This window comes from Chaetura pelagica, unplaced genomic scaffold, assembly GCF_000747805.2.
Source record: "Chaetura pelagica isolate M959 unplaced genomic scaffold, ChaPel_1.0 scaffold8, whole genome shotgun sequence".
NCBI lineage: Eukaryota > Metazoa > Chordata > Aves > Apodiformes > Apodidae > Chaetura > Chaetura pelagica.
Window position 1 is genome coordinate 1950872 of NW_009954544.1, and position 25243 is coordinate 1976114.

The 25243-nt window shown below is 36.9% G+C and overlaps 1 protein-coding gene across 1 annotated transcript in view; it reads left to right on the forward strand.

The window, feature by feature from the left end:
- The window catches only part of FBXO11 (F-box protein 11), a 65863-nt gene that overhangs the window by 27278 nt on the left and 13342 nt on the right, over positions 1–25243 (forward strand). Inside the window, exons 2-11 of the mRNA XM_010004982.1 lie at positions 1405–1532; positions 1654–1735; positions 8233–8377; positions 9093–9222; positions 10269–10352; positions 10443–10575; positions 15938–16044; positions 16133–16244; positions 21180–21286; positions 21372–21509. Of these exons, the coding sequence (XP_010003284.1) occupies positions 1405–1532; positions 1654–1735; positions 8233–8377; positions 9093–9222; positions 10269–10352; positions 10443–10575; positions 15938–16044; positions 16133–16244; positions 21180–21286; positions 21372–21509 (1166 nt within the window). The remainder of the gene's footprint in view (positions 1–1404; positions 1533–1653; positions 1736–8232; positions 8378–9092; positions 9223–10268; positions 10353–10442; positions 10576–15937; positions 16045–16132; positions 16245–21179; positions 21287–21371; positions 21510–25243) is intronic.

Consider the following 25243-nt stretch of genomic DNA (forward strand, 5'->3'; position numbering starts at 1 on the left):
CTCTTTCCAGATCCCTGAGCTGTGTGAAGTTGCATGCACTCCACCAGCTCATTTTTTACCAGCTTCTGTCCTCTGTTTAGATGTTCTCTATTTAGTGTTGTGATCTGTTTATGATATGTGGCAAGGTTTTCAGGTTGTGAAAATCTGCTAAGGTAGAAGAGAAATTTGGACCAGAGGAAAGTAGCAGGATGCTGAAATAGCTTTTTCTTCATGGTGATATGCCTAAACCTATACAAATGCAATTTTTAAAGATTCATGTAAAAAACAAAACAAAAACCAAACAACAAAAAACCAAACTTGTAGGAAAATAATGAGGTTAAGATCTTGAGATGTAAGGGAACTTATTTTGAGCTGGTTTTCTTTGGTTTTCCAACACTGGTTTTGAAGGGGAGAAATTATGTCTTGGAGTTTGGTTTGTTTGTGGGGGTTTTTTTATTTTTTTAATTTTTTTTTTACATTAGTCTCTTTTCACCCTAATATATTCAGAAAAACTGCTTATTCTACAGTGTTACTTTTATGGCTATTACTTTTATGTCATGGTTGACTCAGTTTAAAAACAAAAAGCAGTTAAAATGAAAAGGAAGTAAAATATTGTTTTCTTACTGTTAAGCATCTGCAGAAGGTGTACCTTATACTTACATGGAGCTGGTTTTAATCTATTTTATATACTATTTTTGTTCTGTTTTTTTTTAAATTCTTGTAGTTTAATTGTGTAATGCTAGTTGTGGGCATTCAGTGATAAGTATTCCTTGCTTGTTTGGAGTATATTCCATAAATATATGAACATCAAAAATCACACTTTATGCACTTTATGCACTTTTTTTTTTTAAAGGGCAGGGAGGGAATATACTCTTACTTTTCTAAGCATAATTTAGGCAAACACATTGTATGTGTTTAAAGCTACCTCCATTTTACAGGAGGATTTGTATGCTGGCCTGGGCTATTCCTGAAATGCTTGGGGAAAACGCTGCATTAAGTTTTGTTCTAAATGCCATGTTTTCTAAGGGTTTTCTTGATAACAACTGGTTAATAATTGAAACTCCAGTGTTCCCCATTACGCTGATAGTTCTAGATGAAATATTTGACTTAATAAGGTGATGGAATTAGCACAGTGAATTATGAGACACCAAAAGCCTAAGTTTTTGGGGTTTTATTGTATTTTTAAACATGTTTTTGTATAACTGTTGTGGACATATGGCGAACATAAGTTAATTCATGTGTACTTTCTCATGTAATTTCATGTATGCCGTGTATATTCCGATTTTTTCACTTAAAGTTTTTTGTGATTTAACACTTCTTCCCATCATCTGGACTGGATGTATTTATCTGAAAATTCCTGTTGTGTATTTCTGATATAAAGCAAAGCTATAATTTTAATTAACCAGTTTCTTTTTTTCTTGACAGATGATGATGTGCCTGCAGATATGGTTGCAGAAGAATCTGGTCCTGGTGCTCAAAATAGTCCATACCAACTTCGCAGAAAAACTCTTCTACCTAAAAGAACAGCTTGCCCTACAAAGAGCAGTATGGAGGTAATTTTTGTTTGTTTGTAATTGTAAAGTAAGTCTTTAACTGTTTCAAGAATAGGAAGTTGATCAGTACTTTTCATAGGTTACCTAATGATTTAACTGATTCATACTTATTTCATTAAAGGGTGCCTCCACTTCAGCTACTGAAAACTTTGGTCACCGAGCTAAACGTGCTAGAGTATCTGGAAAATCCCAGGATTTATCAGGTAATAATTTTTTATTTAAAAGGGGATGGGGGAGAAGGAGTGAAGACATTTTAACTTCATACATGTACCCACACACCACCCCTGGAACTTATTTTTCCTGTCTATTCTCCCAACTAAGAAACAGTAGTGAAAAACTAGCTACAAGCTTGTTCTGAACTTCAAATTTGAAAACATTATTTTAATCTCATTTTTAGAATCTCATCCTTCAGTTTACCTGCTTCACTGAATGCATGTTGCTTTGTGATTTATTTATTTTTTTGTCAGTACTCCTGACTAGACTTTTTTGCTATTTCTCCTATTGATGTATTGTTCTGGTATATTGTTTAGAGGTAGTTTTGGTATGTCATTTTAGGACTTTTTTGTGGAGAAAGGAAGAGAGTTTGTGTGTGTTTATAAATAAAAAATACACACATATACCTGCGTACATAGATGTACCCTGTATGTACATAGATTTCACACATATATACTGTAGATTTATGTTGTATAATAAACACGTAGATGCAATACATGTTTATTAAATTGTGTGTACATGTTTTTTCATTAGTGAAAACACATATATATGCACAGATATAGGCACACATCCTACTTGTTCTTTTTTCATTTGTCATTTTCTCCTGCTGCTACCCGTTTGTGTCTCCTGACACACTTTTTAGTTCCAGGAGATCTGCTCTTGTTTTTCCTTGGAAAATCAACACCAATGCTTGCCAACTCCCATTTATGTGGTTTCTGTTGCTTTTCTTGGCTTTTGTAGGAAGTTATTTTGTTTGGTTGGGGGTTTTTAGTTTTTGTTTGGCTTAGTCCATGTTTCTTCTAGCATTGTGAATTAAAACTGAGTACCTGGCACAAGGTTTTGGTCCCTTTTTGTTGCTCTAGTTGAAGTCTGCTGCTCTTGGCTTCTCACCTTTGTAGTGTAGGTTCCATCTTTCAAGCTACTTGTTTCTTTCCCCCTATGATTCCCCCTCCCATCCCCCTTAGATTAATTTTTCCTGATTTCACCAATTGTTTAAGAATCATTTAACCTCACTTCTGTATTCTTGACATAGCCAGAGCCAACTCAACATAAATCTGTGCCATTTTACTTCTAGTTCCATTTCCTGATTCAATATCTAAAGCCTTGTTCAAAGTCCTCTTGCCACAGACTTGGTTTCTCTTAACAGTTCTTAGTTTTTCTTCAAGGTCATTCACTTTTGATGTGTTCTTCGTTATACTTTTATTCACCACCTTGTTTTAGTGAAGGTATCTAACATTACTTGAATCCTGTGGTAGAAAATATAGCATGAATTACACTAATTTCCAAATGAATTTTTCACACTTCTGCTGCACCTTTCTTCTGTTACATTCTTGAGCTCATGTGGGTAAATTATGGGGATAGTGGAGGCTTCTCCAGCATGGAATTATCAGAGGAAGTGTAAACAATGATTTTATAATTTTACTTTTAAGTTTGTATTCAAACCAGTTACAATCTATCAAGCAAACACATTTTGTATTCATCTCATTCCCAGTATGGGTGGATGGTTATTTTTTTTCCTGTTGAGTTTTTGAGATACTCCTCTCAATTTAAGTAGTGATTGCAGAAAGATTTGCACACCCACCCCTCTCCTCCTCTCCCCCCCCATTTTTTGCTAGCATATATAATTATGGCTGTTGTGACTAGGTTGTAAGCATGAGGCTTTCTGGATTGTAATCAGCAGAGATTGTATGTTTTCATCTGGAACATACCACTGTTTATTTTAGAACTGAAGATGAAATGAAGGCATGGGACTAGAAACATAGGAAAATGTATTGGTGGAGAACCATTCCTTCTTGTGTGGACTTTGGAGTTGGGGAAAATTAGGCAGAGATTAAAGAAGTTATGCCAGTCAATTGCAGTTTCCAACTGGAGTAGAACCAGAAGTTGGAAAAAAGAAGAGTATTCCTTATTTTAATACTGATTGCAGAATTACTGCTGCTTACAAAAGACTGTTTCAAACTGTTAGGGGGGAAAAAAACCAGTCTTGGATACTTTCAAGAACACCATGCTGGAATTTAGAAAGATTGACGTGTTTTTTTCTGTTATTTGCAACCCTGTTCTCCAGTGGTCTCTGCAGTGGATTATGAGTTCTTCAGTCCTGAGACAGAAAAATTAATATTAAAGAATATAAGAAAACAACACACTATAGAAAATATGTAAATAGTTTTTCATTTGAAGTCTTAAGTAGAGGGACAAAAGATGAAGAAACCAAAAATATAGATACAAGAAAGGTATGATGGAGCTGTGCTCCCTACATGGCAGAAGACAAATTCACCGATAGATTGACATCTGTAGAAAACATTTTGAGCTTTTAGATCTTATAATACAAATGTTTGTCATATGCTCATACAATACTTATTGATTTACAGAAAGATTTAACTTCAGTGTATTCTGTTTCCTTACATTACCTTAAGTGTAAATGTCCAGGGTATAAATAATTTTATGTAATCTTCCTTTTTGTTTATTACTGGTAGGTTTTTCCTCTCTTTCTTTAAGATGATTACATTTGCATATCTGTTTTATACTGGGCAGTTCTTGCTGACTTTTAACTATATTTGGAAGACTGCAGTTCAGAAACAAGTAATTTCTTTCTTTTCACTGAACTACAGAGTTGCAGTAGATACTGAGTCTCTAGGTTACTGTATCACGCTTAGAATGTTCCATACATGAGGTACATGTGCAGCTTATAGTTCACAGGACTTACTGCCTTTTTACGTTTTAGTGTTTTTATTTTTTATATTGATTTAGAAGATATTTTTTCCAAGAACACCGCATACTATATTTTCTGATGCATTTCTATTTCTTAACAAGAAAGTATTTTTTCTAAATGCATCCTTATGGAGCAGAAGCTGTTTGTCTCAATCTTCTCCACATAAATGAACAAAAAAGTCTCAATACAAGACATAATTTACAATTCAGGATTCATGGGATGACATTCTTGTACTTTGTACAAAGAAGGTAATTAAATTTCAGGCAGCTTTCCCCACCCTTTGTCTTGGTATTACTAAACTAGTGTCTGTCTACTAAAAGATCACAACTGAAACCGAATTAGCTTCATGCATATCCTGTGGAAACAGAATGACATAACCGGCTGTGTTTCTCATTTTCAGTTGTCTAGTATGTTAACACTTTATTCAAATCATAAATAGTTCAACTGTCATTTATGTTAGGGCAAAGGTAAAGGCTGGTGATGACCTCTTGCACTTTGTTTTTATTTTGATTCTTGTCTATTTTTAATACTTACTTGGAAAGCTGTCTTTTTAAATATTATTTTTTTTAAGAGTATGTCTTTTGTACTTAATCTTCACTTTGTCAATTGGCATAAAACCATCAGGAATAGCAGTACATTAGTATTTCTGACTTGGTGACCAGACAAACCTTCCAAAACTGTTTCAGCTTATTTTTGTAAACTAGGAGGATGAACATACTGAATGCATCCTTGCTTTAACAGATTAGTAGAAGATGCTCAAAATGTGAAGAAAAGCATAGGGTTATCTTGGACCCAGGGGATATTTAAGTCTTCACTTTAAGAAGTGAATTAGTTTTTCAAATGTTACTGGAGAATAGTACCTCATAATCACTGTATCAGTGATTTGAGTGGAGTAATCTTAAGTGATCTCCTTATTCATTGAGCAGAGAAGGGCAATTTAAATAAAATCTCTCCCTTCTGCAGGATTTTGTATAAGAGTGGATGAGGGTAGCAAACACATGTACAGTCATAATCTTTCTTTTGTAAGTAGTGCCTAAATTTCCAAGTAAAAAAAACTTGAAAAATTATATAAGAGGGGGACATGTATTGTGGCTTTCTTTTTTTTTTCCTTCTTTTTAATTGCAAGAAGTTTTTGACACTTTCAAAGTTGATCCCTGCCCATTGCAGTAAGGAAACTTATCTGGATTTCAGTTTTCATTTTGAGATGGAGTTTAGGAAGAAAAATGATAGGATGAACTCCTGAGCAATGTGAGGCACAAACCTAGTGAACTTCCCTCTTCAATAAAAAAAAATTGTCAAGGTGCTAACATATAAAGTTAAAGGAAAAAAAAAATTCTGCAATTATCAAGGTGCTAACATATATAAAGTTAAAGGAAAAAAAAAATTCTGCAGGTTGTTAAAGGAAGTAACTCATAGTCTCAGGAAGAAGATTGGATTGTGTGCCTCAGGGATTTGTGTGTTAAAGGAGGAAGACGGGTTCTGGAAAGCTTGTGGGAATTTACTGTCTTGCATTCACAATATCACATTTCAACTTGTAGGACAGTAGAAGACTATGTCCCCACATCTAACTGGAAAGCTACCAAAAAAAAAGAGCTTGGAAGCCACGTCCACTTATCCAGTCATGCATTTCAAGGGTAGTTAGGACTGTCGAATGAATTGCTGCTGCCTGTTTGACACAGGAAGGAACCTTTATATCTTCAGTGCAAAAGCACCTTTTGAAAAAACATTGGTTGTGCATGTAGTATATTTTGGTGGTGCCCAGCCATGTTCATCTAATGGGCTGCTGGGGTGTGTTCCTTAGACTGTGGGCACCCCAAGTGTCTCTTGAGCTTTTGCAGAATATTTGCTTGTTACTAGTTTTGCTAGCTTACTGGATTCAGCCTGCTTTTAAAGTTTTTGAATAAAAGTAAGTTTTTAATCTGGCATTAATGATACTGCTGTTGAAGGGAACTATCCTGGCTAGCTTCTGGACGTTAATTTCTGTCTTGTATCCATGGTAGCACTTCTGTATTTTGCAGTGAGCTACAAGGAGCTGATCCATAAAAGAGAGGTTTGGAGGAAAATGGGTAAGGATAAGGAAAAAAAAATTCTGGTTTATTCTGCCCATGACCAGTGCTACCAACCTAAAGGATTCTTTGGGAGGAAACAGCTATGAGTGTGCAGAGTAGTGAGAGTCAGTCTCTTTTGTACAGCATAGGTTTTGGTTGGCTAAAAGTGGCATGTTCATATAGCTTATGACTGTAAGCTGTTTAACGGCTGAGAGCAGCCAACAGTCAATTCGATAAACGCCCTCCTGGCATCTTAGAGGAAATCAGTATTTCTGAATCACCAAGGTGACATTCATACAATGGTGCAACAGAGAACAGGCTCAAGGAAAGTTACTGCAAAGTCAGTAATATTTCAGAATTTCTATTAACTGGTCTGACCATGATGAACACATGACACTGTAGAAAAACAGCTTTAATCAGTTCTCAGTACACAGGTTCTGGTGATGTGTTCTGTAGACCACAGTTTAGCATCTTCCTAAAAGCCACAGTTCTGGTCCTTTGCAGTTCTTATCTTACTCTCACAAATAACATCGTTATTTGCTAAGGGAGACTTTTTTCTTTTTCTGGTGTGGAATCTTGCATGGAAACTGCTTTTCAGAATTGTAGTCCCTCAAATTGAGTAGGTCATTTTTCTGAGGGTGACTTTAGTAGTTTTCCTGTAGTAGCCACAGTCATGATTCTGTTGCTCCCTAGCTTCAGCGGCTCTAGGAAAAAATTAATGCAAGGGACATTAAATGGTTGTAATTGCATTGTGAATGTAGCAGGAGCTTTTAATACCTTGTATACAAATCCTCTAAACTTTGGAAGGTGTTCTATTTCTGCTTGAGAAAGGATCCTAAAGACAATAACCAAAGTGACCTCTGTGAACACTCCGTGACCCTGCTGTGAGGACACCTGCTACTGAAGGGTCTCATGAAAACACAAGCTACACGTGTGGGTTTCCTGTATGAACTCTTATACTTAGAGTGCATGTGTGCCCAAGAGCAGAGGTTTAACAAACTGCTGTGTCTCCTGTGCGCTTGTGTCTCCGCATAACAATACACCACTTTCTCAGACCTCTCCTAAGAAGTACAAGATCTGACAAAGCTAACACTTCTACTGTCTTAGATTCTTCGTTTTAAAAGAGAATAAATAGGAGTGGAAGGTGGAGACTTTAGAATTATTGCTGGCTACTGGTTTCCTGCATCCCAGATATCCTTTTTCCTAATGTGTTCATTGTTGGAGAACAAGGAAGTTTTACTAGTTGTTTTTCCAGTGACTATTTCTTAGTAAATTATTTTGTGTTTGAAAACATGTGCAGAGATTTTTTACTTTGGGACTAAATAATTAATAACAACAACAATAATAGGATAATGTGTGTTAATTGAACCACAATGAAGGTAGTAGCCATGAGGAGCCAGTATATCTGGAACCTACACAGTAGACTACGTAATGTCTGCAGTGGTATGCTGGTTGGTTCCTGCAACAAAAAAGGTGAAATAAGAAGTTTTGAAAGAGGACTTGAAGTCTATATAACTTCTACCTGACTCCAAAGTCAACATTTACCTCTCTTTTGACGTTAGATGAAATGTACTTTTGAAAAACAGAAAAAAACTCAAAACACCCCAAACTGCTTTGAGATAATTGGCAATTTACATGGGAATCTTTAAAACACCAAGTTAGTGATCTTTTTGGGTCAGAATTTGGGCTGGTTAAATATGTCAACCTTATGTAAATTATTGTTTAATAGCAGCACCTGCAGAACAATACCTTCAGGAGAAGTTACCAGATGAAGTGGTTCTAAAGATCTTCTCCTACCTGCTGGAGCAGGATCTCTGTAGAGCAGCTTGTGTGTGTAAACGCTTCAGTGAACTTGCTAATGATCCAATTTTGTGGTAAGTGAAAAGCTATTCCTCAGTATCTTAGGAACTATTACATGTGCTGCGTGAGATGCCTGTACAATAGAAAAATTGAAATACTAGTTGCAATTAGTTGAATTAAAATCAATTGTATTTTAATATGTCTAGTTTCCTTGCGCATTATTTGTCACCTATGAATATCTGATTGTATGTATATTATGATTCTCTAGTAGTTTAGATACTAGTTTAAAAATGGCTGTTTTAAAAAAACAGGTATTCCTTCAGTAGTCACTCTTTTACTTCTTCCTCTCTTTAGCCTTTCGCAGACTTCTGTGGAGATTTGTTTTACATGAAGCAAAAGAAACACACATTTCTTAATGTTAAATGCAAGTTTTGTCTAGTATTACTTAGATGTTGTTTGGGGGTTTTTTTGTTCTTTTGATTTTTGTTTGTTTTGTTTAATGGTTGGATACACAGGCTATTTTTCCTCATATGAATCTGCCCTACTCCTGGGTTATTGAGATCTTGGATAAAAGGGTTCTAAATCTATAGTTTTTAAGAAGGGAAAAAACCCATGGGTTTTAGGTGGTTTTGTTTTTTTGTTTTTTGAAGTGTTTGTTACTGATCTTGATCTAATTCACTGTAACAAACGGGCAAATACTATTGGAAAAACATTTGGTTTTGACATTTGATCTGCTACATTAAAATACAAGAGTGATCAGAATTACACTTATTTTCTGCTTCTGCACAGGAAACGGTTGTATATGGAAGTATTTGAATACACTCGTCCCATGATGCATCCTGAACCTGGAAAATTTTATCAGATTAATCCAGAAGAATATGAACATCCAAATCCCTGGAAAGAAAGCTTTCAGCAACTGGTAACAGTAGTATTCATTTATATTCCAATTTTAAAGATGGTTTTTAAAGGTAAAGACTCCAAATTCTGAAATGTGGCTGACAATAGTAATTATTTTGATTTTAGACTTAAATAAAATGTTGGGACTAGAGAGATCCTTGTATTGCATTATGCAGTAGGGGGATATCTGAAGTTATTTCCCATCCTGAGGCACACTTTAGGGGCACACATCACGGTAGAGTAGTTGAACATCCAGCTCTTCTATCTTGGGTTTACCTTGTGCTTTGCATCACTGCAGTTCTGTGGAAGAAATTGTCATAGTCTGTCTCACAACTGAACTTCAAATACATTGTTGTTGTCATATATTATTAAACCAGTGTGCATGCTGGTTATCAGATTTGTATTCATCTTCCTCTAGCAAACAAACGGTATATTGATAATATTATTGGAGCTTAAATAGTGATGTAGAGCTGATGTGACTGGATCTAAACAAGATTCCTTTAAGGTATGTGATTGATCCAAAACCAAAGTGTCAAAGGTATTATAAGAATGGCTGGGCGTGATATTTGAACAATATAAGTAAGGGAAATAAATATCAAGGTGAGTGTATTATATAATACTGTGTGTTAATTGGTTAATGAAATTCTGAAGCTTTTTGAGGACAAATACTTGACTTGGCTTCTTTGTTCAGTACTCCATCAAACATGAAGGTATAGGATTCTTTTTTCTTCACCTTATAAATGCAGTTTGTTTTGTCACAAGCTGCTAGAAAGCCAGAAGATGGAAATAAGAACATCTTCTTGTGGACGGAATAAGGTACACAAAGCTTTTTGGTCACTTCAGAGGCTTCTGGCTGTGTAAATAGGTAACCTCTTGGTTTAGTTGATCACTTTTGTAGGTTCAGATTTTTTTTTTTATGTTGCCATTTCAAATTGGAGGAGGTCAGAATAGGATCCGTTCTGTGAACAAGCTGATTGGCGTGTTAATTAGGGAATTAGTTGATCTCGTGTGTGTGCACTCAGATTCACCTATCTGCAAGCTTATCATAAACTATTTTCCTTATTTCAGTACAAAGGAGCGCATGTAAAGCCAGGTTTTGCTGAACACTTCTACAGTAATCCTGCAAGATACAAAGGAAGAGAAAATATGTTGGTATGTTTCTAAAGCAGTTCTTAAAAAAAAAAAAAAATATATATACCTTTGCATAGATATTTATATCTAAACTTGTGCCTTTTCTTCTAGTATTATGACACCATTGAGGATGCTCTTGGTGGAGTTCAGGAAGCTCATTTTGATGGACTTATCTTTGTTCACTCTGGTATATATACTGATGAATGGATATATATAGAATCTCCAATCACCATGATTGGTGCAGGTATTTAAACTAAGAGCACTTTTGTCTCACAATATGTCTTATGTTAATTTCTACCTTAATTACAAGGATACTCTGGTGTATTAAATATTCAGGATAAATGCCTGTCTTTATTCATCATAAATAAGTATTTTCTGTACAAGTGTCACTAACTAAAAAGTAGATGATGCTTCAGACTGAAGTACTGTTGTCTGCTTGTTAGTTCTTGGTATAAGTTACCTTTTTATTTTGTTAGGAGAAAAAAAATTAAATTTTTCAGAGAGTATACTCAGTTACATGACTGCAGCTGAAATTTTCAGGTGGCTCTTATGAAATTTGTTATATATAACCCATCTCCAGAGTAGAATCCAGCAGTGGGAGCAAGCCCAAATTAGTATCTGTCCCATTTTGTTCAGCAATGTAATTGCATTTGAGGAAGGAAATGAGAGCATCCAGCAGAAAGGTTTTGAGACTGGAGGTTCTTTCTCTGTTCGTCTTCCAACTGTTCCTCTAAAGGAGAACTTTTATGGGGAAGAAAATATGACTTTCAGAATATAAAATATTTAGGAAGTTATTATAAGATAATAGTCCTGGCTGCAAATTGTGGTTCTTGTGGAGCTGCTAGTTTTTTTGTCCCTACTGTGAGCATGTTAATCCCCAGTAGCATGATAGCATGGTAAGAATTTAAACTGTCATAATGTCTGGTAGAGATCTTGGTTGAGAGGTTTCAGACTTGTTCCTGTGGTGACTCAGAAGTGAATTGCCTGTTACCTGCTTTTTCTGAGATACTGTCTGTCTGGGTTGTTGTTTTTTTGGTTGATTGGGGGGTTTTTTGGGTGAGTTTTGTGGGTTGTTTTGGGTTTGTTTTTTTTTTTTGTTGATTTATTTTCTTTGTTTTGTTTCTTGTTTTCTTGTTTGTTTGTTTTTGAAAAGTTTTTCTTTTTCAGTGTCCATCTGTTCCTACTGCCAACTGTTCTATTCTTGAGTAAATCTACTCTGGCACTTCTTGCCCGGGTTTTGCAGCCTTGGCAGTGAGAAGGGTTTTGAGCAGTGCAGTCAGATTGTTCCAGTGTTCGTCTTAAAACTTGTCTCTGCAGATCTGCAAGATGCAGCTGCATTAGTGTGTTAGTTTGTCAGTTCATTACTATGTTTCTGAAGCTAACATCCTGAACATCCCCGCTTGAACTGCTTTGGTTTGTGCTGTGGAGAGGTTTTGGAGCACAAACTGGATTCCTTTTGGATGAGACTAATCTAAGAGATATGTTCCTGGAGTACTTCTCCTGCTCTCTAGCAATTGGTGTATGTTCAGTCAGAGAGACCAGGCTAGGACTAGTCCAAAGTCTGTCACTTCTGCCATCCCTGTCCTGCAACACAAGATGTGGATGTCTGATCCTCAGCACTGTTTCATTCTGTATTACCACTCTGGTTATGCTGCAGTGCTTACTGATGCAGACATGGCCTAAAACAAATAACAAAAGAATACCCCTGGCTTCTGTTTCAGATAGGGGATGACAGTAATAGATACCAGGACAAATAGGGCAAGACATATTCATGAAGTGTTTAAAATCCAGAAGAAACTGGATCAGTGCTGTTCTAAGATAAAGTTTTTTTTAATTACTTGATGAAACTGGAAAGGTATATTAAATACCTCATTGAATTTCTGTATGTTCTCTGGCTCCTTTTAAGTTTTGAAAGGACCTCTGCTTTCCCTTCCACTGGAATTAAGTTATTCAGAAAAACAATTATCCTAACTAGAGTTCTTTAAGGATCTGCACTGTGCGTTTTTTTCATACAGAATAGCTGTCTTGGGGAGCAAAACCTCCAAGAGGAATTCAGATATGCTAGATGTATTTATATTTCAGTTTCTGGCACTGTTGACTATTCAGTTCCTCAAGACTTTCTCCCGTGAATGGTCAGTGACATTGTAGAGGGAGTCCATTTTAATTTCTCCAGAAAAGAAAACAAATTAAAGTGAACCACTAAGCCTTGGAGACCTATCTCTTCTGTGTCCGGTCTGGCGTGCTTTTCAGAAGGGTGGGATTAAGGCAGCACCAAATCTCTCTGCAGTCCCACTCAAATTTCTGTAATAGTTTCTTCTGCTGACTTCTGAAGAAGCAAAACATTACTAGAAAGGCAGCTTTGCATACCTTGAGCTTTCAGAAAGCTTCTACTTTCTCATATAAGCAAAATGTTCTTAGAGAATAATCCCTGGTATTCTAGGTTTGTTGTTCTGTTTAATTTTGGGGTTATTTATTTCACCCCTTGAATCTCACGGAAGGGGTCAGGTTCAGAAGGAAGGCTTTGGGGGTATTATTAGTACTGTGGCTTATCTGAACTGTCAAGAAAGAAGCAAGAGTAGAGATCCTGTAAGGGAATTGATGCATCTGGTTCAGTGGACAGAAATACGTATGAATTTCTTAAAGGAATTGTATTTTCCAGGGTTGGGGAGAGGGTGTCAGATGACTGCAGGATTATGAGCTTTCTATGGAGTGCTCATCTCTCTAAAGATACGAGGTCTATCCCCTTAATAGCCAAGTTTTGGCAATTTTACAGATGTATCCTTATCTGAGACTGTATTTTTTCCTGTATTTTAGCTTTCATTTTTTCCCCTTTATTTTCCATTTGACTTAAATAATGTGCAAGTAAGTGAATATGGGATTATCAAAGGATTTTCCAATCAAGGAAAAAAAGCAACAAAACCAATAAGAATAATTCTTGTAATTTTAAGGATAGAAAAACATAAATTGGTAAAGACTGTCATGATTAGCTATTTCTTAATTTTGACTGCAAGACAACTTTCACATGCCTGAACTCTTCTTTAGATACCCATTATGCATCTCTGAATTCAAAATTATATTTTAGACTAGTTTAGAGCTGTTCTTTGCTGTTTATCTTACAGAATGCAAGATCCAAAAGGGCCTCTGTTTTTTGCCTGATATGATTGAACAGGGTCACAATTATTTCATGCAGAATCTAGTTATTTTTCTATTAATACATGAGAAGGTGAAATTGTTTTATTCCTTTTGAAGAATAAAAGAATTATTGGGCAACATCCAGTTAACTTAATTCTTCAGGCAGTCCCTTATTCTAGACTTCCTCCTAAATAATTTCTAGATGGTCTCATATTGGTCCTTAAACTGAGTGTGAATTCTGATCCCATGGAATATAACACTTAGACTTCAGCAAATAGACTCAAGGAAAATATAGAATCATTGAATATATTGGGTTGGAAGGAACCACTAAAGGTCATCTAGTCCCCTACAATAGGCAGGGACATCTCACACTAGATCAGATTGTTCAGAGCCCCATCAAGCCTGACCTTGAATGTCTCCAGGGATGGGGCCTCCACCACCTCTCTAGGCAACCTGGTCCAGTGATCCATCACCCTCATATTCAGAACTCTTTCCTATAATGTCCAACCTTCATCTACTCTTTTTCAGCTTAAAACCATTACCCTTTGTCCTGTCATTACATGCCCTTGTGAACAGTTCTCCAGCCTTCTTACCAGGTACCTTTCAAGTATTGGAAGGTTGCTATGAGGTCCCCACGGAGTCTTCTCTTTTGCTTGATTATTAAATTAGTGGGCCTTTTCTTTCTTTTCTTTTTCTTACACTGTTTTGTCTCTTCTAAAGTGGTCTAAGCCAAAATATAGATATTTTTCTGAATAATAATTCTGCAAAGTTTCAGTAGGATGTTGCAGAGTATTTCTTTAATATGTTTAGAGTGAAACCAATGCTTGAGCAAGCCCCTGTCCCTCTTCAGCCATTTCCTGAGGGGGATCTAAGAGCAGTGGTCTAACTAATTGGCAGTTCACATAATGGACATTCTGTATCCTTCTGAACTAAGAGACCTGTAAGGTAATTCATGTTCTGAGAGGAAGGAGATACCTAGAAAACCTCATTCAAGTGCATGACAAAGACCTCCAAGCACAATGCCACAAATCTCTCTGTGTTTCAGAGCATCCAATGTGAAGTGCATTTTTACCTTGCCCCCCAAAGAGGGAATTAAATTCTGATATTGATTTGGGGCTATTTTATTTTCTACTAAGGACTCAATTTATTTTCTGCGTTTGGTTCACCTACAAAACTATAGTTCCATTCTTCCCCAGAGGCTGAGCTCTACTGATGTGCATATGCCAGCACGTTTGCACCATGGTGAATATATATATCGTTACCAGGCCTCAGAAAAATGTTTTGTATGATGATACAAATCCTCATCAAAGCCTCTTTTAGTTGTTATCTGGTACAAAGTGAAGAAGAGCTAGACTACCTTTAAAATGTTTGCAGCTCTGCAGTAATGAAAGCAGAGATCTGGCTTCTAGATAGTGAGAACAAGCTGGATAATGATGTAAATGTGGCTTCATTCTGACTGGCACCTATCTGCCTGAGTGATAAAGAACAGGACATACCACTTGTCTGTGCTAATGTCAACAGACAACAGAAAAAGATCTGCTTGTGAGAAATCCTCTGCATAGGCTCTTCAATAAAACACAGAATTTAGGGCAGATACCTTGTCATGTTTGTGTGTCTGGAGTGGGGAATGGTTTGAAATTGCTATTGGATAAGTTATCTGTTAAAATACGAGAAACTTCCATATTTATGTTTTATGTGTTGGGGAAGGTTTCTTCTGTCTTGCATATTTAATGTGCAGTTTTGAATCTGATATCTTGTGAATGAATATCATTGAGTTTATATCAATGTAAGGCTGTTGTTAACGTCTGCTCCCTCTGCTGGCTATTGCCATACCAATGTAAACATCTCCTTCCCTTGACTTAAGGATAAAGGAGAACCCTGCTGTTAACACAGGAAATCAAATTGCAGATTATGGGAGCTTGAAAATTAACCATTTTGTAACCTTCTGTACATTCAGAAGTATAGTTTGATCTAATTTTATAAGATTTTATCCTAAAGAATTAGGACATCAATTCAAAACTGAATTTTACATTTGAGAAGTGCAGGGAGGTGACTTGTAGGTCTTGATCAGATTACTGAGTAGTTTTTAAAATTTATTAAAATTAGTGATGGAATATATGTGTTTAATAAAAGGGTTTAGAATACCAAAGTAAATTGTACTTAGTAACAGAATTACAGTGCCTGTAGACTGATATCCATGTTTAATCTGTTAACTCAGTTCATAATACGTGGTAGTGAAAAACTAGCTAGAGAATATTTTTGTCATGAGACTAGATATTAAATTGATGCATGATTGTCTTAAAGACTAGTTTCTTCATTGTCTTTGAAGGATTGTTTCAAATTTCTTCTGACATGAAGACTCTGTGTCAAGAATAGTGTTCATTTTCCATTGCTGCTTTGAACAGAATTCTGTCTTTTGAGGGTTTTTTTTTCAATGACATAAACTAAGACTTCTATAAATGTCCTCTTTACAGCACCTGGAAAAGTAGCAGATAAAGTTATAATAGAAAACACTAGAGATTCCACCTTCGTTTTTATGGAGGGTTCTGAAGATGCCTATGTTGGATATATGACAATCAGGGTAAGAATCTCAAAATTCATCAGAGCTTTTAATACTTTCATTTTTAATTTAATAAATAAAACATTTGTGTTTTATCTTCTTTTTTCAGTTCAACCCTGATGACAAATCTGCTCAGCACCACAATGCACACCACTGCTTAGAGATTACAGTGAACTGCAGTCCAATTATAGATCACTGTATTATTCGAAGTACTTGTACGGGTTAGTGGGCTTTTTATTTGTTGAAATTAACACTGTTTAGAGTTACTAAACTAGCAGCACACAAATTGGTTATGATCACTGCTGGCATGTTTTGGTTTTTGATGCATGTTCTTAGTACAGGTCTGCAAGCCTTATTTGCCTTGGAGTGACATTACTACTGTGACTTCTTTGTGTCCAATACATTTGTGAAAATATATACTTGTTTTTCTGTTTGAATCAGTTTGGATTCCTTAAGCAGATAGTTAAAACATGAAAAATAACAGTTCCTATAAACTTACATGATTGTAGTATATATATTTGTAGCTGGCAGGAGAGGGCATTTGAAGGAGGCACACATGGGGCTTTAACATAGGGTTCATTCCAATATGGAGTATTTGGGTTGATGACATTAAAACAGTCAGGAGCTGTAACTACTAATCAAAGTTCACTTTCCTGTCAAGAGTGGAATGATTTGACGTGCTCAAAGTATGAGTTCCTAGCTAGACAGGCAGAAGAAATGCATGCTGTGGAAAGCTTACACTCATTTCACCATCAGATATAATGAGCAACTTATGCTGCCTGTTTTGGGAAACACTGGTAGTCTAGAGTCAGGAGCAGTGGAAGTGAGAGTCTGGATGGCAGTTCAGTCAGACAGCACTTCATACGTTGGCAGGGAGACATGGCAGTTTACCATCCCTGGACACAAGACATGCCAAGTTAAATGTGTTCGGCCATAACCAGATGAAATGGAATGTCAGAAAGGAGAGGTACAGGCAAGTTAATATACTGAGTCTTTGCATGGAAATGGCAATATGAACTTCTAAGTTCAGCTGGTGGAATGGAATGGGTGTACACAGCAGGCTGTGCACAAAGGTTTCTCAGCTCAACAAAGCCAAGCACACAAGGAGATTTTCAACTAGATACAAAAACTGCTTTTCTGGTATGAACTAGGGAGAAGGGAATTCAGCAGGGAATTGTAATAAGATCTATTAGGATTCTTTGTGTCTTGTAGAGGAAGATATGCTTTTTCTTGGAGGTTTCAGGCTATAAAACACTGCTTCACTTTTGGTTAGGGCAGCTCCATGCTTTGCTTCACCATCTGGTTTATTGGTGACATATCAGCTAATCTGTGGAACTGGAAAAAGCAGAATGAAGACAGCTATCTGCTCTCAGTATCTGGATTTCTTTGTTTAATGCTAGATATTGGGAAGCTCGAGTATACAAAGAAAAATTGTTCTGCAAGTTCCTATATGCCAGTATTAGGAAGCCTGAGAAAAAATGAGAGGAATTAGATGCACTTATTGGACCACATTCAGCTTAGTTATAAAAGTAGTTTGAAGAGCTGCATGACTTCATATTGAAGCATGGTTATAGATAAGCTAGTAGGTCTAGATGTTTTTGTGAAAACATTTTATTAATATTAAGCTTTGATGTTTTTCATTACCACTTTTCATTGCAGAATACTGAAAATATGGGACTTTTGCCCTCTTTGGTACTCTGGGTTTATGAATGGTTGCTGCATTGAATTGTTGATTCTCTTCTCAGAAGTTAAAATTTCTGTTCAATATTGGAGGTTGTGTGTAGGCTCTGCTCTCATCACTTATTGGTTATTAATTTCAATTGACTTTTTAAATCTTACCAAGCCTTGCTGTAATCTCCTCAGGAAGTACTGTGTGTAAAAAAGGGAGAAAGAATGGCAGTCTGCCAGAAAAGGCATTTACTGTTTCCACGTCAGTAACATCTCTGAAATCCTGATCCATGAGCATTCAAAATGTCTTTCCAAGCACATGCTTGATACCCTTTCCGTAGAGCTCCTAATTGCATTGAAGCATATTCCTATATCATGTCACATGTGAAGTTCTTAGTGTGTAATATGTAATGGAGCTATGTAAGTATGAATGATTTAAGCGGGAAGTCTCTTGCTGCCAGTCCAAAGCATCTTTGAAATATTTTTAAATAAAGTTTAAATTGCAAGATCCTGGGTCTAGAGGTCCTGTTGCATCTGTTGTAGAGGAAATCTTGTATTAATCCTCACCTTGACAGACAAAAGAAGTAGTGGATGGCAATGTGCCATTTTAAATTATTGCTTAAATGTGTGCAATCATACTGAGTAAGCAAAATCCTAAACCAGTAATACATATGCTTGGTACTCTAAAAGGACCAATTTCACACTATCAATAATGAAGTCCAATGAAGTGAGTCAGAATAAAGATTGCTTTCATTTAAATAAACAAATATGGTAGAATTATGCTTTTAGAACATCACACTGGGTTCTCAAAAATCTAGTTCCTTTGTAAAAGAGGTAGAGGAAGGGGGAGTGAAAGCAGTTATGAAATACAAGAAATGAGAAGTTATTAGTAATTAATATAAATAGGAAATTACAAATTTTAGGAAACTGTGGGACTTCTTCCCAGAATACAAACACCCCAACAAAATAACCCCATTATTCAGCAAAAGCACTTGATAAATAACACAAGGTATAACATCTGTCTAGAAGAGGCAGTTCTTGTGCCTTAACTTGGGGAACAAAGGGAGTTTTAGCAGTAATGCTGATCCATCATAGTATGGAAGAATTTGAATGGCGAAGTGTTGTGTAATTTTTGTTCCATATTTAATGAGAATAGACAGAAATGATAAATGTGCTCATACCCTAGAGGGATAATGAAATACATTCCACTCTTGACAGTAACCATGGATGAAGTTAAACAGCTGTAAAAATAGACTTTCTAAAATCATGCAGGAGTTTAAAAAGAACTGGCCAATAAATCTTCTGGGCTCCTATTATGCATGAACACTAACTTGAAACCTGGCTGAGATGGTGTATGTTGCTGGGGAGGGTGGGACATAGCTGAGACTGAACAGGATGAAGTATGGCAAGTGGTTCTGCCTATTGATTGTGGGTAGAATAATGAGGTAGTAAATGCAGGGGTCTGATCAATCAAGAATTTAAAATGTATTATTAAAGCAAATTAGTGTGTATTTACAGAAAATTATGATGGTTGCATCCCATTGTTAGCATATGTTATTACTCTATTTGACTAAAAAAAGATAGCAGGCCTGGTATAGTTATATAGATCCTTGAAAATATTTTACTTCAGCATATAGTGCCTTAAAACATTTGAATTTTACAGAATTCCTGGAGCGCACATTAAGTAGATGAAAAATAGCTTTCAGGGTAATTATAAATGACTTTTCCTACCTATTCCAAAGATGAATTCTTGACTTAGGATTTTATAAATAACCAGGGGATTTTGCAAGATAGACTCTTAAACAATATTCACACTAGTGTGGACAAGCGTGAAGTTATAACCACAACTTGCTTTTATTCCTAGTTTGAAGTGATGTCTCTCTCTCCTAGGAACCTGTATTACTGGGAAAAGCTTAAAGTCATTGTGGGTAAAGAGCTAAATGTGAGCCCTTGGGTAGTTGAGTGGCCAAAAGAAAGCATGTGATCCTTAGTTATACCTGTGGGAATATTGAGGAGAAGTACAGACTGTATTACGCCCCTGCTTAGTCCTGATTCAGAATAAAGTGCTCTTTCTTGGTGACCATAGCAACACATTGAAAATTTAGAAGTCGTTCAGTGAAAACTCCTGAAAGATAAAGCAGAAAAACATACTGACTGCAGTTTTTTACTTTATTAAGGACAAGGCTGAAGGGCTAAATTGCTTGCACTAAATACATGTATGCATTTGGTATGGCATACACCGGTATAAAGAGAACCAGTAACTGAACTCATTGGGTGCTAAAGCTGGAGGAATTCAGATGAGCAATTAAAGTGCAAATTACCAGGGTACAACTCTAGCTAACAAGCCTTTTGGTGGTTTCTCAGTTGTTGGAAATACTCAAATCGAAAATAAATGTTTCTAAAAGATATGTTCTGAAGTTCCTGCTACTAGAATTGAAGCAGGAATTAATTCAGGGAATTATTATAGCCCGTATTATTCATAAGGTCATACTACATAATCACAATAACTTCTTTAGGGTTAAAAAAAAAAAAAGCAGTGTAAATGAGTCTATGAATTATTAAAGTATAGTCTTTATGGTACTATGCTAGAATGTAATATGAAAACTTAATAATAGTGCATGTACTGACTTGCTGATTTAGTGATCTTTAATTGCAGGAAAGGTGTGTGTTACATAGGCCAGATACCCTGAGATGAAGTCTTAAATTTCTGAAATTGCTGTGGATCTGCCTTTGACTTGTAGTGGCTGTAGAACTTGATGTTTTCATACTTCTTGGAGTTTAGGGAATTGAGCTGATCAGATGAAGTCCTGAGCAGTTTGACTCCTAGCTGCCTGAAAAGAGTTTGTTTTCTGGATAAATCTGGTGAAATAAATCTGAATAAATTTCTGGTGAAATCATCCAAGGAGCTGCAGCAAGAAGCTTAGAAACTCAGCTGAGAAGAGACCTGTTGGTTTCTGATAGGTAGCACAATCTCAAGTAGAGAACTGTTTGTCTCCTGCTCATCTTTAGTTAGTGTGACTTTGTGTGCCACAAAATTATTCTTTATTTAGGGCCTTTGAGGTACTGGGTTACAAAAGTTGAAAGGGAACTAAAATAAGGTAGTAATTAGCATAGAATTTTATTACATATCTGTCGTCCTGTGTCAGTTGTGAACTGTCAGTATACAGGGGGCTTAAGGTAGAGAACTAAATGAGTGAGAACTTTCAGATGCATGAATTATTATGCAAACTGTTGTCTAGTCTGGAAGTCATACTCAGCTGTGTAACCTTGGTTGGAGTGATTTTTAAGTGACTCCTACCTCATTTTTCTGCACCTGCAAAATTATGACTTTAGTGTTTTTCATCCTGTGGCTTGCAACGCATTGCTCTGTGTGTGCCGAATCTTTTTAACATGCCAGCTCACACTAACTTTTCTTGCAAAAGCACTGCCAGACTATTTATAAATATGTCATGCTTTGAAGCTATGGTAACTGTACTGTTTTCTTCCAGTTGGCTCTGCAGTATGTGTTAGTGGCCAGGGAGCTTGTCCTACTATCAAGCACTGTAACATCAGCGACTGTGAAAATGTTGGACTTTATATTACAGACCATGCACAGGTATTTTTTGACATCAGTTTCTTTACTCTGAAAAAATTGTTTACTGTTCTTGATTCCCATCTTAATTTATACATTTATGTTCCAGGGAATATATGAGGACAATGAGATCTCCAATAATGCATTAGCAGGGATTTGGGTTAAAAACCATGGAAATCCCATTATCAGACGAAATCACATTCACCATGGACGTGATGTTGGTGTTTTCACTTTTGACCATGGCATGGTAATGTATATATTTTCATTTGAAGAAAGTAACAGAGATGTTACGTAGTTGAAGTATTCAAATTTTCCCTATAATTGAAAAAGTGTTTTAAAAAACATGCTTTTACATGTGAGCAGTTATTTTAAAATATGCCTCCTGTTCTCTTACCCTTCAGTGGGCAATTTCACTTTAAATACAATTCTAGCTGGAAAAGGTTTAAGCAAGCTTTTTGCAGTTGATTGGCAGCCTGTTTCATTGAATTATGTAGCAGTGACAAAATACTTCTTGAAATAGTATATAACTGGCAGGCTTACACTTAACACTATCACTTCATTCTATTTCTTTTAAATTGGAACAAAAAGTAGGGTGTGGAAAGAATTAAAAGTGAAAGTAAATGCTCTATGGGCACTTAGTCTTACGTTAATGTTAATTCTCTGAAATAGGGTATGTCCAACTTCTCTGGGAAGAGGACTTTTCCAGCATGGAGCTCATTGTGGAATTTTAACACAGGATTTTGTTTCAGAAGCCAGGCCTTCTTTTATAAAAACACTTGTTTCTGTTGGATGAAGGTGGTAACTTCCATGTACCTGTAAAGTAGCAAGTAATGAGTTTGCATAGCCCATGAAATAAACAGAATGGATTTTTGCCCTGAAATAGAAGATTATTATTTAGTGTTTTGTTTTAGCAAAATATTCTGCATGTCTTCTAAACACTGCTAAATCATTGTTTTTCCCTGCTTGAATGTCAAAGTCCCAGTTTCCCCTACCTAGTTGTCAAAATGAGCAGGTTTCTTCTAGTCACTCTTAAAATGGCAGATCTTTATGGACAATTTCCATAGAGCACAAGAGCTCACAATCCCCCAAATGTAAGAAATCAGGCAAGAGACCAGAATGGCTTAGTCAAGAACTGCTGGTCAAACTAACAGAAAATAATGAAATGCTCAGGCAATGGAAGCAGGGGCAGGTATCCTGGAAAGAGTATAGGGACACTGCCTGGTTTTGTAGGGATGGGGTCAGGAAGATGAAGGCACTGATGGAGCTGAACTTGGCAAGAGATGCAAAGAATAATAAGAAGGGCTTCTATAGATATGTCAGCCAGAAAAGGAAGATCAAAGAAAGCCTAACCCCCTGTGAACAAGACTGGCAAACTGATATCAACAGAGAAGGAGAAGACTGAGGTACTCAAAATCTTGTTGCCTCAGTCTTCAATGGCAACCTCTCGCTTGAAAGGCAGGGACTGGGGGAGCCCACCCCCACCCCCCCCCTTCACCTCTGTAAGAGAAGATCAGGTTCATAACCTGAGGAACCTGAACAGGTATTAAGTCCATGGGACCTGATGAGATGCATCCCAGGGTCCTGAGGGAGTTGGCTGGTGTAGTTGCCAAGCATCTCTCTATGATATTTGAAAACTCATGGCAGTCAGGTGAAGTCCCTGATGACTGGAAAAGGGAAACATTACACCCATTTTTAAAAAGGGTAAAAATGAGGACCCTGGGAACCTGTCAGACTCATTTCTGTGTCTGGGAAGATCACGGAACAGATCCTCTTAGAAGCAGGATAACATGGATAACAAGGAGGAGACAGCCTCCTTGTCTTCTGTGGTAGAGTGATTAGATCAGTGAACAAGGGGAAGATAGATTTCATCATTCTTCTGTGAAATTCATCAATTTCAAGACAGCCAAGTGCAAGGTCCTGCACCTGGGCTGGGATAACTCCTAGTGTCACTATAGGCTGGGGGACAGAGGGATTGAGAGCAGCCCTGAGGAGAAGGACTTGGGAGGTACGGGCTGCATCAAAAGAAGCATGGCCAGCAGGTCTAGGGAGGTGATACTGCCCCTCAGCTCTCATGAGACCCCACCTGGAGTCCTATGGCCAGCTGTGGATTCCTCAGTACAGGAAAGACACAGAGCTGTTGGAGTAGATCTGGAGGAGGACCACAAAGATGATCAGAGGGATGGAACAGCTCTCATATGAGGAAAGGCTGAGAGAACTGGAATTGTTCAGCCTGGAGAAGAGAAGGCTCTGGGGACACCTTACAGTGGCCTTTCAGTAGTAAAGTGGGCTTAAAGGCTTATTACCATGTACCAGTACATAAAGGGTGGCTACCAAGACAATGGAGACTGCCTTTTTACAAGGAGTGATGTGGAAAAGACAATGAGTAATGGGTGCAGGTTACTTTTGGGGAGATTCTGATTGGACTCCAAAAGAAAATTTTTCACCATGATAACAGTTAGTGGAATAATCTCCCAAGGGAAGTGGTGGATTTGCTTAGGTTGAAGAGTTTTAAGACTAGTCTTGACAGGGTGCTGGGCCATCTCATTTAAATTATATTATTACATAGGTTTGGACCAGATGATCCTGGAGGTCCTTTCTAACTTGGCATTCTATGATTATAAGAGAGATAGGAACAAACTTTTTAGCAGAGCCTGTTGCGATAGGACAAGCGGTAATAGTTTTAAACAGAAAGGGGGTAGATTCAGGCTAGATACAAGGAAGAAATTTTTTATAATGCAGGTGTTGAAACACTGGAACAGGTTTCTCAGAGAGGTGGCGGATGCCCCATCATTGGAAACATTCAAGGCCATGTTGGTCAGGGCTCTGAGCAACCTGATCTACTGACAATGTCGTGGCTCACTGCAGAGGGGGTGGACTAGATCACCATTAAAGGTCACTTCCAACCCAAACTGTTCTATGATTCTATGAAAATTACACATATAAGTACAAAATGTGATCAGAATATGGTGAACTAAATGTCAGACTAGATAAGAGATGCTGAAGTTGATACTGCTCACTGTCAAATCAAGTGTAATGTTCAAAATCAACTTGATTGCAGATTCCTTCTTACCTTTGCAAGGGTACTAGAGAATTTGATTTATCTTGCCGTGGGTGTTGGATACTGCAGGGCATGAATTGCCTATAACTTTGATGATAGGGAATAATAAACTGTATAGTCAGTTGCTTTGGGGGTTGTGTTTTTACAGGTACTGTAGATAAACAGGGAGCTCTTCTCTGATGCTGTGCTGCTGCTGTAATGAAAGCCATACTGTAACAGACTTTTATTTCAGAGTGCTGATGAAAAATGAGGTCAGCCAAGCCAGTGCATGTTTCATGTCCTCAAGAATACTACTGCATATTCCCCTCCATGCATTTTGTTTCTAGTCTTACTACCTGACAGGCTTCTTGCCTAGATACGGCTAAATATATGCTAGGCCTGTTCTTTGACAAGATGACCGTAATTAGACCTTCTATGTAGATCTTACTTAGTCCCTGAGGAAGATAAATAATACTTGCAAAAAATACTTAAAAAAATGTAAGCACGAGACTTAGGAGCCTGTTGAATAAAATAATAGTCTCACATAATAAGACTTTTATTTGGGGAAATAAATTTCCATAATTTTGATGAATGATTAATGCAATTATTTATGATGAGTAAGAAGAAGAGAAGCAGCTGTTTTTTGACTATTTTGATCTTTGACTGGGTGGTTTTAAGCTCACTGAATTGTGGATCTTTATTTCCCTTGTAAATACTTACTCTTGCTTTAGGCCTAACCGAAATCTAGTTGGGTTCTTGATGAGTGTCTGCAGTCTGGAAATGGTATTAACAGAAAAAGCCAATACATAATGTAGTACGCTTTCAGAAAAAAAAAAAAAAGAAGTTTTATGATGAGTAAGAAGAAGAGAAGCAGCTGTTTTTTGACTATTTTGATCTTTGACTGGGTGGTTTTAAGCTCACTGAATTGTGGATCTTTATTTCCC